Raw genomic sequence first — 12936 nt, forward strand, 5'->3', positions numbered from 1 at the left:
GCCGACCCTCTGGAATGATTTGCCCATCGAGCTCAGAATAGCCCCGGACCTCCTCTCCTTTCGCCGTGAACTGAAGACATGGCTCTTCCATCAAATAACTTGATCTGCTAGGGGTTGCACAAACTGTAATAATTTTAAATATGGTTTTTAAGGGTTTTTTAACTTATTTTGTTATTTTGTGATTTGTATTATTGATTGTTGTTGTAAGCCGCCCTGAGTCCTTCGGGAGAATGGTGGCATATAAATCGCAAAAATAAATAAATAAATAAATAATAAATAAATAAATAATAAATAAAAAATAAATAAATAATAAATAAATAAATAAATAAAAAATAAATAAATAAATAAATAAATAAATAAATAAATAAATAAATAAATAATAAATAAATAAATAAATAAATAAATAAATAAATAAATAAATAAATAATGTCCGGTTGATTAGCCAGTACCTGCCTGTCTGCCTGGATCTAAAAATCCCAAGGTTCTTAGCCCTTTTATTTTCCACAACCTTCTGTGGGGTTGCCCATCTAGACTTCAGAGAGTCTAGCCCAGTGATGGCTAACCTTTTTGTCATCGCATGCCAGAAAGGGGGGGGCAGGGAGGGGGTCGTGCCCACGCGTGCCCACACCCACGATTCTATATGCCCCACTCCTGCGCATGCCCGTGTGACCCCCCTGTCCCCCCTCCTGGCACACAATGGCCTGGTAGGCCCGTTTTTCTTTCTTACCAGGGCCTCTCTAGGAGTCTGGGGAGGGCAAAAATGGCCTTCCCCCCTGTCCCCGGAGGTCCTCCAGAGGCCGAAAACACCCCATTTGACAACTTCCGGTCCCACATAGGTGGGACAAGTGCCATAGGTTCACCATCACAGGTCTAGCCCATATTCTGTACAATAAATTTTATTTTATATGTATTGGGAAATATATGTGGTTGCTTAAATATTTTTGATAGTTGAAAAAAACTAACCTGAATAAAAAGTTTATTACCACAATTCAAAAATCTATTTGATAATAGGAATAATGGTTCTTTTACAATAAGGGTAGGCACCTGTACCATTTACAAATATTACAGAACTATAATTCCCAACAACTTCAGTCACTTTGGCCAATAGTAAGAAACACTAGACATTATACTATAGCAAATTTTGCATGCCACATATCTCTATCTTAGCATATTATTATGAGAGTTTATGTGTACATATAATAAATACATATATTTTTAATTCTAATTGAATTAGAGCTGATTGAGTTCTTATAGGCTTCACAATTATGTATAAGGTTTCTTGTGAAATAAAATGATCAAATCATTATCCAATTTTTTAAAAAATCAGTCTGAAAAAAAATCTGAATTATTGCTCACCATCTCTTCATTCTAGAAGAGATTAAGGAAGGACCAAGTTGCATTGATAGCAATATCATCTATAGTTAACCATTTGTTCCCTCGAAATCCTGGAAGCTGTATTCTAACACTGCATTTGCCCTTTTTTTGCAGTCACATTACATTGCTAAACTGGTGGTTTTAGGAATAAGTGATGCAATTCAGGACAGGCTTCTTTAAATCATTGGTTATTATTGTGCTGTAGTTAAAAACTATTAGGAAGGAGTGTTTTGGCCTTGGGAGTACAGCACTTATCTACTATTCGATTGAAGTTGCCTTTTTTTTGCTGATGATTCTTATTTCTAGTATTTTCTATTCTCTATATAAACTGTTCCATCTTATTTTCTTTGAGCAGGAGATCCTGCCTACCATGCATCTATGACTGTCTCATTTCTTCATGTTTGCTGCAATCACTGTGTGATTTAACAGAACTAAATGCCTTATTTCCTAAACTTGTAATTAGATGTGGTGTTAAACTGAAATAACACTTGTATGTTTTCTTGTTTCTGACTTTTTAAATTATAGCTTGTGTGCTTGGTCACTTCTCCCGAAAGGGGGAGGGGCTAATAACATTTCAAACCTAGAGGACCATCAGTTGGTGTTAGAGGGTTACTTTTTATTATTGTAATATTTTATTTTTTATTGGAAGGAAAATGTTCAAGTTGTGAGATTCCTATCTATTTCACAAACTGATGTAAAGGGGAAGAATGCTTGATAAAGAGGAGGTAGCAATAGCAGAAAATAAAGGCAAGAGGGCACAGCAGGGAATGTCAAACACAGAGGATTACTGGGAAAGGCAGGTTGGCTTTCCACTTTTCACTTTGGTTTCAGCCCTAAGTTAGGTTATCGTGACATGACATCAATGAATGAATCTACTGGGTACAAGCTGTAGAATGAAGAAAAAGAGTTAGCATGGAGCCCTTATACATAGCATCTACTAAGGACTCAAGCTGTCCCAGGTGGAAAGCAAAATTGATTATTTTACCATCTGGAACAATCTTAACTATTTAGAGCTCCCTAGAAGTCAAACGGTATGTTGAGAAGACATCTTCTTAGCAAGTTGACAAAAGTTGGAAGCAGCATGCAAGAACACATCCTGCTTCCAATTATGACATTGAGAGGAAGCATTGATTGATGCATTGCCATTATTTTGCTGCTATTCCCCTGAAGGATGAATGCCAATTTTAAATAATGGATTTTGTCAAATAATTGAAACTTTTTTTAATGTACATAATATTTACTATACTTTGTGAACATCCCTGGTAGTCATCAAAATGTAGATATTGTGCAGCTTGGTCTCATTTTGTGAACATTAGTCAATAGAGGTCCCACTTGGTTGATGATTTGAAAAAAATATTTTGAACCATGCTCTTAGAGGCTTCGCCAGAACCAGACTTCTAGTGGTTGATAGTCAATCAGCAAAATGTCAATTAAGCTTGTGAACCTGTTAGTAAGCTCAACTAATAAGAGGATCAGATTGCATTTATTGAAGGAGTGGGACTTGTTATTTGAGTTCTTATTTCTGCCTATACAGTTGGAGCCCTTGCACTTTGCTCCTCAGCTTTACTATAATAACATACTAACATAGGCTTTAAACTGTAATGGCATTTTTCTATGTTATAGATTATGGCTGAGCAAGCAGTGGCAAGTAGCAGCCTCTCTCGATCCATCACCCTTGAATCTATTTCTCCAAATGACATATCTCTGCAAGGTAACAAGATTCTAGACCAAGTTTCTTTAATTACATGCATTTTACTTTTCCTCACAATTACAGAAATGTAGTAATTATTCCTTAGGCTCTTATATTAGGAACCACTACTCTTTGCCACCTTACCCCAGAAAGAACCTCTGCATTGGGATGAAAGATTGAATAACAAAGCAGCATTTTCGCTATATAAAGATGATTTGGTGAATTTCACCTTGGCATTTGTTGCTTGGTGTCTTTATCTTTGAATGGATTTTGTCTGATCTTCACAGACTCTTATGCGTGGTAAATCATTTCACTGAGTAGGATCCGAGGTCTCTCATACCTTTCCTGATGCATCATGAACTACAGTACACAGTAAACAGCAAATTACCATATTGTCCAGTTTGAAAATACACAACTGAATATCTGCTATAATTGTAGAAGAATTCAGGAAATGGGTGGGAAATCAGAGAGATGGTCAGTGAAGAACACATCTGCTGGTCACCTTTAACCCCAAACAGAGCTGAAAGAATTACCGCCAGACTGAAGTCTCTGGCAGTCTGAAGAGGAGTTTCATTGGTATTCTTTGTTTTCAAACAATGAAGGAACTGATGTGCTCTTGACTGCCCCCTTATTATAACATGCAATGCAGCATTTGATCCCTCCTATAAAAATTTCCATTTCTTAGATTGATGGCACTCTTAAGGACCAATGAATGAACTCAGTGAGACTTACTGTAGGATCATGAGGAAACACTTGATTACTCATTAATAATAATATTAATAATAATATTAATAATATTAATATTAATAATAATAATAATAATAATAACTAAAACAAAAGCAGAATATAAGAAAGAAGTAATTGAGCAGCGAGCTGAAAATTGGCAACACAAAGCTCTGCATGGCCAATACTTGAAAAGTATTGAAGGCAAAGCTGACCAGAAACTAACTTGGAACTGGTTAAGATCAGGAGTACTGAAAAAAGAAACAGAAAGCTTTATTTTGGCAGCTCAAGAACAAGCCCTAGCCACAAACTGTATGAAGGCAAAAATTCAACATGTTACCACCAACAGCAAATGCCGCCTCTGCAATGAGAAAGATGAGACAGTCGACCACCTGATCAGTGGGTGCAGCAAAATTTCACAAACTGACTACCTACAACGCCATGACCGTGTTGCTAAAATCATTCACTGGAAATTGTGCCAGAAGTTTGGATTTGAGTACAGCAAAAACCACTGGGAACATCAGGTTGAGAAAGTTTTAGAGAATGAGAAACTCAAGATCTTGTGGGACTTTAGGATTCAGACTGACAGGCACTTGGTCCACAACACACCTGACATAACAATAGTTGAAAAGAAAAAAGTATGGTTCATTGACATTGCAATACCTGGTGATGCACGAATTGAAGATAAGCAGCAAGAAAAAATCACAAAGTACTGGGACTTACAAATTGAAGTTGAGCGACTGTGGAAAAAGAAATCGTGTGTTGTCCCGATTGTAATTGGAGCCCTCGGAGCAATACCCAAAGGGTTACCCCGCTATTTAGAAATTCTAAATTTGCCGGACTTGAACATTTTGACTCTACAAAAAACCACCTTACTCGGAACAGCTTATATCCTCCAACGATACCTTAACAGTTCCTAGGTCCTTGGTTAGGACTCGAGCTGCTGAGCTATTAACCAGCCTCAAAGGCTGTGAATCTCACTAAAGATTAACCAATAAATAATAATAATAATTTTATTTCTATACCGCCCTTCTCCCGAAGGACTCAGGGCTGTGTACAGCCTATTAAAAACACAAAACAACATCAGTTAAAATAGTTTAAAATTATTAAATGAATTCGGCTAAATTTTAAAACCCCAGAAATTTAAAACCCAATTTAAAATTGTTATGTTGATAGCCCAGCCTGGTGGAACAACAGGGTCTTGAGTGCACAACGAAATACCCGGAGGTCGGAGATCTTACGTATTTCCGGGGGCAGTTCATTCCACAGGGCTGGGGCTCCCACAGAGAGGGCCCTCCCCCTGGGTGTTGCCAGCCGACATAACTTGGCCGATGGCACCCTGAGGAGGCCCTCTCTGTGGGAGCGAACTGGCCGGTGGGAGGCTATTGGTGGCAGAAGTCGGTCTTGAAGGTACCCGGGTCCTATGCCTTGAATCGCACCCGGAAGACCACTGGGAGCCAGTACAGCTCGCGCGGGAGGGGTGTCACCACCCGCGCGGCCGCATTCTGGACCAGCTGGAGCCTCCGAGTGCTCTTCAAGGGGAGCCCCATTAAGTGACATGTTTCAGTATCTTCTTATTTCCAATGCCTTAAGATTTATTTTCTGAACAACAGATTGGAACAAATCTGCTCTCTTTTGTTCCTGCAGCTGATATATTGGATGTTGTGAGAGAGTCTGTTCAGAAATACAAAGCTTTCTATATCGGCAGCTTACCAGTATCTAAATCTATGGGTACGTATTTCTTAATGACTTCTGCAACTTATGTTTATAGCTGCTTCATAAATATTGTAAGGTATAATCTTGTTTATTTTATAAGCCTTTTTACAGCTATGAAATTATAAGTTGCAATTGGCGGTTTATGTCAACAGTCCAACTAATGAACCCAACAAACATAGCCATTTTCAGGAACTTTGAAATCCCAAAAGCAAAACTTTACTGAGTACATCATTTCAGCACCAAAGGAAGCAAAACCAGCTCTAACTTTTCCTGTGCAATCCTGCATAGTTAAAGAACAGATTTCTCCCCTCCTCCCACTGGACAGGTCACATTGTCCACTTATGAATTGTCCTTTTGTTTTGAGAACAGTTTATGTCTTGGCCGACACCTGCAGACGTGTCCTTGGTGGGTGCTTGGCTATCCGTTCTGAAGTCTAGAGCCTGTGCATTCCATCTTCCCCTTCCCTTCCCCCAGTTCTTTGGCAAGTTGAGAAGCAATAATATTCACAGGAAGCATAAGCAAATTCAATCTTGACATGCTGGCCCCCTGGAAAGAAGGGATACCTACAAAATATCAATCACATATTAACATCATGGGTTCATACCATGTCAGAGTTTGTTGCAAAAAGAAATCCAGAAGCACACACAGATAAACTGATGCAACAGGATTCATTAACTTCTTTATATACACAATAATACATGAAGTAAGTTTACAATACCAATAGCAAATTCACAGTTTCACTTCAGCTCAGATCAGCAGACAAGTTCACACACAGTGGTTTCAGTTTCTCTTCTCTGCACAGAATCAGAAGCTGCAGACTAAGACATGCCCTGGCTCCAGTCTGTCTCGGCTCCCAGTTGGCTGACTTAGTTCCTATGCCTGTTCATTGGCTGACCTGGTTACCATGTCTTCCCAGTCATGAATATTCTAACACTCCTCCCTTGATGACTGGAATAGATATAATCAAATTATCTTAATATTCTTCAGATACCTGTATTTGAAGACCCACATTCACAGTTCCCTTCAAATACCTGAGAACCCTTTTACTGTGATACATCCTTTGCAATGAAACAGAGATCATCCACAAATGCTAATAGTTGACAATCCCCACCTTGTAACTTTCCAGTGTATATGCAACCATCAGCCTTGCAACTCTTGAATCCAAGACCCTTCAATGCAGTATCTAAAAAAATAGTCCAATTCCTGGTTAACTGCTTCAGCCCATAAATGGCCTTGTTCAATTCATACACCGTGTTAGGCCTTTTACTTTCATACCCTGGTACTTGAACCATGTAAATTTCTTCCTCTAACTCAGCATTGAGGAATGGTTATGTCAAAATGCCAAATTTTATGGCCATGTGCCGCTGCCAATGCTAGTGCGAGGCTTATGCTTTCACTCTTTACAGTTGGCGTGAATACCTCATCATAGTGCACATTTTTCATCTGTGAAAAACCTTGTGCCACTAACCTTGCTGTATACTGGACCTCATTATTGGGCAGTACTTTCTTCTTGTATACCCATTTGCATCCTATAGCTTTGCTACCCTGTGGCAAAGTCATAGATGTGAACCCTTTATATTCAGCCATGGATTTCATTTCCTTGTCCATGGTTGCTTTCTACTTTTCTTATTCAATTCTAGGTAATGCCAACACTTCCTTATAGTTTCTTGGCTCATACCATACATTACACACTTTAACTTTACTAGCAGAATACCTGTCAGGTGGAATCCCCTTGTTCCATCACTCTGACCTGCGTGGCATTGACTGCTCCTGTGTTTCAAGCCTCTCTTGCTTCATGTCTTTTTCAGCTTCTCCTCCCTGAACATTGACACATCACTAAGTGAGTTACCATAACTAAGTGAGCTACTGTCACTAAGTGGATCACCGTCACTAAGTGAATCATTCCAAAAATTCGCATCAATTCTTTTCCAATTTTGCTCTGCAAAGCTAGCAGACCTGGAAATCACTATTCTTTTGCTGCCATTGCTAAAGTGGTAGCTTTTTGAGCCTGGCTCATAGCCCACAAACCTGAGCTTTCTAGCCTTTGGTTTATTTTTATTTATTTATTTTATTAAATTTCTATACCGCCCTTCTCCCGAAGGATTCAGGGAGGTGTACAGCCAGAAATAAAACCATGACAATATAAAAATTAAAAGCAATTTAAAACAATTAAATAAATTGGCCGAAAACTCTAATAAAACAACCCATTAAAATAGTAAAATATTATTATTATTTAGGCCAACCCTGCTTGTTGGAATAATAATGTTTTTAGGGCGCAACGAGCGCAGGTCGGGAATCCTACGAATCTCCGGGGGCAGCTCATTCCAGAGGGTAGGGCCCCCCACAGAGAATGCTCTCCCCCTAGCGATCATCAGCCAACTTTGCCTAGCCGACGGCACCCGGAGGAGCCCCTCTCTGTGGGAGCATACTGCTTGATGGGAGGCTATCAGCAGCAGAAGGCGGTCTCGTAGATACCCAGGTCCCAAGCCATGGAGCGCTTTAAAGGTGGCAACCAGCACCTTGAATCGCACTCGGAAGACCACCGGGAGCCAGTGCAGCTCGTGCAGGAGCGGTGTTACATGGGAGCGTCAAGTCGCTCCCATAATTACCTGCGTGGCCGCATTCTGGACCAGTTGGAGCCTCCTGGTGCTCTTCAAGGGGAGCTCCATGTAGAGAGCATTACAATAGTCCAGAAGGGAAGTGACGAGGGCGTGAGTGACTGTGTATAAGGAGTCCCGGTCCAGAAAGGGACACAACTGGTAAATCAGGCGAACCTGATAAAAAGCCCCCCTGGCCACAGCCGTCAGATGGTCTTCTAAGGACAGCTGCGAGTCCAGGAGGATGCCCAAGTTGCGAGCCCTCTCTGAGGGGGTCAAGATCTCACCCCCAATAGTCAGTGATGGCGTCAACAGACTATGATGGGATGCCGGAAACCACAGCCACTCGGTCTTGGAGGGGTTAAGTCTGAGCTTGTTCCTCCCCATCCAGATCCATACGGCTTCCAGGCACTGGGTCATCACTTCAACAGCATCATTGGGGTGGCCCGGGGTAGAAATGTCCAGCTGAGTATCATCAGCGTACTGATGGAAATCCACCCCGATTGGTTGTCCCTTTCTTCTAACTGCTTTTGGAATATGAACCCGCGCATTACTTCCAAAAACCCGTAAATGTGCCAGAGATGGTTTTCTCCCATATAGCAATTCATATGGAGTATCATTAATGGAGGAACTCCACAGCCTATTAATTAATTAGCAGTCAAGATGGCTTCACCCTAATATGACCTGCTCAGACTAGAATCCTCCAGCAGTGAGTCCTTCATGGTTTGTAAGGTTCCATTTCGTCTCTCAACAACACCATTCTCAGCTGCTGTACACAGATTTGTGTTTCTGTGTTTTATTCCTAACTGTCCCAACCACTGTTGAAAACTTGCTGACATGAACTTCTGTCAGTCTGCAGTTGACATACCTGTTGTTTATACCTTCTTTCCACAAAGCTTACTCATTACTTAAATTTCTGTAGCACGTCTATTTTATTCTTTAGTAAATAGCGGAACCCAAACCTGCTGTAGTCATCTACAACAGTGGTGGGTTGCTCCCGGTTCTGTCCAGTTCTATAGAACCGGTAGTAAAAGCGGCGGGAGGCTCCGCCCACCCTGCCTGGACATAATTGACAATCTGCACATGCGCAGAAGCTTCTGTACATGTGCAGAAGCATGCGCGTGCTCCCGTTGCGAACTGGTAGTGAAGGTAAGTAGAACCCACCCCTGATCTACAATGACCAGCGCATACTTTGCTCCTTCCAAACTGGCTTGCATTGGCCCAACCAAATCTGCATGTACCCGCTCTGGAGCTCTTGTTGTCTGCCTTGTGCTACTCTTGCTTACTGGGAATGCTTTGGACTTTGATGATTTGCACACTGCACAGTCCAAGTATGCCTTACATCCCTTTAAATTTAATCCTTCTGCAAACTGGTCCATCCTTTGCAAAACTCTGAAGCTGGCATGGCCAAGCTTCCTGTACAAGAGATGAACACATGAATCATGTGATGCATTTCCAAATGTTTGGGCACATTGAACCTTTTGTCCCTGCAACACATAAAGATTATCCTCTTTTATGCCCTGTGCACATACATTTCCATTTCTCTTTATGAGACACCTCCCATTTGCAAATGTCATCTCAAATCCTTGCTTGTCTAAACTAGAGATACTCAGCAAATTATGCTCCATTTCAGGCAGTGGTGAAATCCAATTTTTTTACTATGGTTCTGTGGGCGTAGTGTGGCTTGGTGGGCATGGCTTGGTAGGCGTGGCAGGGGAAGGATACTGCAAAATCTCCATTCCCACTGCATTCCAGGGGAAGGATACTGCAAAATCCCCATTCCCTCCCCACTCCTGGGGGAAGGATATTGCAAAATCTCCATTCCCACCCCACTCTGGGGCCAGCCAGAGGTGGTATTTGCCAGTTCTCCAAACTACTCAAAATTTCTGCTACTGGTTCTCCAGAACCTGTCAGAACCTGCTGGATTTCACCCCTGATTTCAGGCACACATAATATATCACTAAACCTCTTTTCCAGATATGGAATTTGCACACTGCCTCTTCCAATGACTTTAGCCTTCTGGCCATTTGCCAAGGTTACTGCATCTCCAGTAGCTGGATCCATCCTGGAAAACAATTTAGAATTGTTAACAATTGTTTGACTTGCCCCACTGTCAATCAACCACATGTCAGCCTGCGCCTTTACTGCTTTGGCTGCCATAAGAAAAGGGTGGGAGAGAATTAGAGACTGTGGGGTGGGGAAGTGTGCTGGAGGATTTTGAAGAAACGAAACCTAATCTCCGAAGTGGCTATCGGGTCAACCGTCATCGCGTTCCTGATTGATGACGATGCCAGACGTGCTTCCACCTGACCTCTGGGAGACCTTTGGATTGGGTGATTGATGATGGACAGTGGGAGGGGATGCTTTCTATATGCAACTTTCGCGCCTATTGCTTTAGTTTCAGCTTTTCCTTGGAGCGTTCATTTCATTTTCCAGTAAAAGTACATTACTCTATAATAATGGAGTTTGGCTCATTCTTTCCTGGACTTTGAAGGAAGCACACCTGACACCATTTGTCTCTGCTATTGCAACAGCTAACTCTTGCAACAGCAACCTGTCCCTCTTGCAATTTTCCTTGCAAATAATTCTTGTCTTTCAAATAACTTCTTTGCAAACGGTCTCTCTTTAAATGTGTATTTTCACCAGAAATGAAACACATCTGTTGTTTCTGCTTGCAAAGTCTTTGCTGGGCTGTAATCTGATATCTTCTGCTGCTACTTATCTCTTTGCAGATGTCTTGCCTGTTGCTTGACTCCCTGGAGACAGCCAGTCTATGGAATTTTCCATTCTTCTCTCTCTGCTCGTTGGGCCCCCACCTCAGGAATTCCTCCTTGTGGCTCTTTCTATAATGGCGTTTCTGCTCCTCAGCAATCAAACAAGCCTTTAAAGCCTCCAAACGCAACTCCTGTTCTGGTTTGCACTCAAACACTGCAGAAACACTGTCCCACATTTCATCAAGACTGTTTAACACTAGTAGCGCCTTCTGGGACTCAGGAAACTGCATCCCACACTGTTCTAACTCCACAAATAAAGTTTGCATTTGTATAAAATGCTGTTCCACAGATTCTCCTGGTTGCAAACAGGCTCTGTATAATTTTCTTGATAATTGAACAATATTGCATGCAGACACACTCACATGCACATTTCTTAATTTCAGCCAGACCCCTTTTGCAGTCTTTAAATCAGCTACATTGAGAAATTGTTCATCTTCTAAACTCAAGATTATATAAGTTATTGCTTTATCATGCTGCCTCTGCTCTGCAGTTGTAAATGGAACCTGTGCTGGATTTACAGCAATATCCCAGAGCTCCTTTGCCTTCAGGAAACATTCCATCTTTGCAGCCCAAATAATATAGTTCTTCTGTCCCAAACGAGGCAGAGAGCTCTCCTTAACTTCAACAGCCTTGATTAACTTCAGCCTTGATAGTACAGTGGTTTAATGCACCCTGTTATTAACACAGCTGCCTGCAATTTCTGCTGGTTCGAATCTCTCCAAGGCTCAAGGTTGACTCAGCCTTCCATCCTTTCTAAGGTAGGTAAAATGAGGACCTAGTTTGTGGGGGCAATAAGCTGACTTTGTATAAAATATACAAAAGAATGAAGGCTATTGCTTAACGCATTGTAAGCTGCCCTGAGTCTCCGGAGAAGGGCGGCATATAAATCAAGTTAAAAAAAAAAAAACCAGCAGCCATCCTGCAATCATTCACAGCTTAATTACAATGCAGTCTTCTGTGTGCTCTGAGCCCATAACCTGTCAAGAGTTTTTTACAAAAAACAAATCCAGAAGCACACACAGATAAACTGATGCAGCAGGATTCATTAACTTATTTATATACACAATAATACATGAAATAAATTTACAATACCAACAGCAGATTCACAGTTTAATTTCAGCTCAGATCAGCAGACAAGTTCACACACACTGGTTTCAGTTTCTCTTCTCTGCATAGAATCAGAAGCTGCAGACTAAGACATGCCCTGACTCCAGTCTGTTTCAGCTCCCAATTGGCTGACTTAGTTGCTATGCCTATTCATGATACATGAAATAATACTAATAATTATTATTAATAATAATTATAATTATAATAATTATAATAATAATAACAATAATACATGAAATAAGTTTACAATATGTCATGAATATTCTAACATACCATTCCTCTTTACATCTCCCCCTGGTTTCTGAAGATATTTCAAATGGAACCTGTTTATTAGCCGGACTTCCTTAACATTGTTGGCTTTAATCCATTCTGCTTCTATCCTTGGATATCCTTTCCATTGCACTAGATATTGCAATTTCCACATGTAATAAGTAGAATCTAGGATCCTTTTTATCTCATAGTGTTCTTCTCCCCCCACTATGATCGCGCCCAGGGTTTCTTACCCCACCGGTCTTATCTTAGACCCTTGGGCTGGTTTTAGCAAGCTACAATACCCAAGATAATAGGTAACAATAGCTCTATTGTGACTGGATTGATTATTTTCACAATATGAAATGGACCAATATACTTGGGGCCCAACATCCTACAAGGTTGCTTTTACTTTAGGTATTTTGTGGATAAGTACACTTTTCCACCCCCACCTTGAACTCCTTTTAGGGAGCTCTCCTTTTGTCTGCTTGTTGTTTTTGCCCTTTCCTTGCTTTCACTAAGGCCTTCTTTACATCTTTGCATGCTTTATTTAGGGAGTAACTCCTTGAGAGTTACTAGGATAGAGGCTCCTTTGGATACTCTGGCATAGGTATGAACTCTATACCATTGGTTACCTTAAATGGGGTGAAGCCTGTGTTGCTATGCATTTAATCATTGTATGCTCCCTCTGTAAATAGCAAGAGCT

At 40.9% G+C, this 12936-nt stretch overlaps 1 protein-coding gene and 1 long non-coding RNA gene across 9 annotated transcripts in view; one reads left to right on the forward strand and one right to left on the reverse strand.

Annotated features, from left to right (window-relative positions):
- The window catches only part of APBB3 (amyloid beta precursor protein binding family B member 3), a 90058-nt gene that overhangs the window by 52027 nt on the left and 25095 nt on the right, over nucleotides 1-12936 (forward strand). For 7 of the 8 annotated variants that reach the window (XR_015733545.1, XR_015733546.1, XM_060691066.2 and 4 more), the window contains 2 exons: nucleotides 2998-3085; nucleotides 5435-5518. Coding sequence is in view for 6 of the 8 variants with exons in the window: in XM_060691066.2 (XP_060547049.1) it covers nucleotides 2998-3085; nucleotides 5435-5518 (172 nt within the window). In the remaining 2 variants the exon portion in view is untranslated. Of the gene's footprint in view, nucleotides 1-2997; nucleotides 3086-5434; nucleotides 5519-10832; nucleotides 11177-12936 lie in introns of those variants that run through there. The other variant, XM_060691069.2, reaches the window with a different exon arrangement.
- Nucleotides 11972-12342, reverse strand: LOC132711648 (uncharacterized). Its single transcript, XR_009622449.1, has 2 exons — nucleotides 12255-12342; nucleotides 11972-12127 (listed from the first exon to the last, which is right to left on the reverse strand). It is a non-coding gene; the product is annotated as an uncharacterized LOC132711648 (long non-coding RNA).

This window comes from Pantherophis guttatus, chromosome 3 (assembly GCF_059756535.1).
Source record: "Pantherophis guttatus breed Tessera chromosome 3, ASM5975653v1, whole genome shotgun sequence".
NCBI classification, from domain to species: Eukaryota; Metazoa; Chordata; class Lepidosauria; order Squamata; family Colubridae; genus Pantherophis; species Pantherophis guttatus.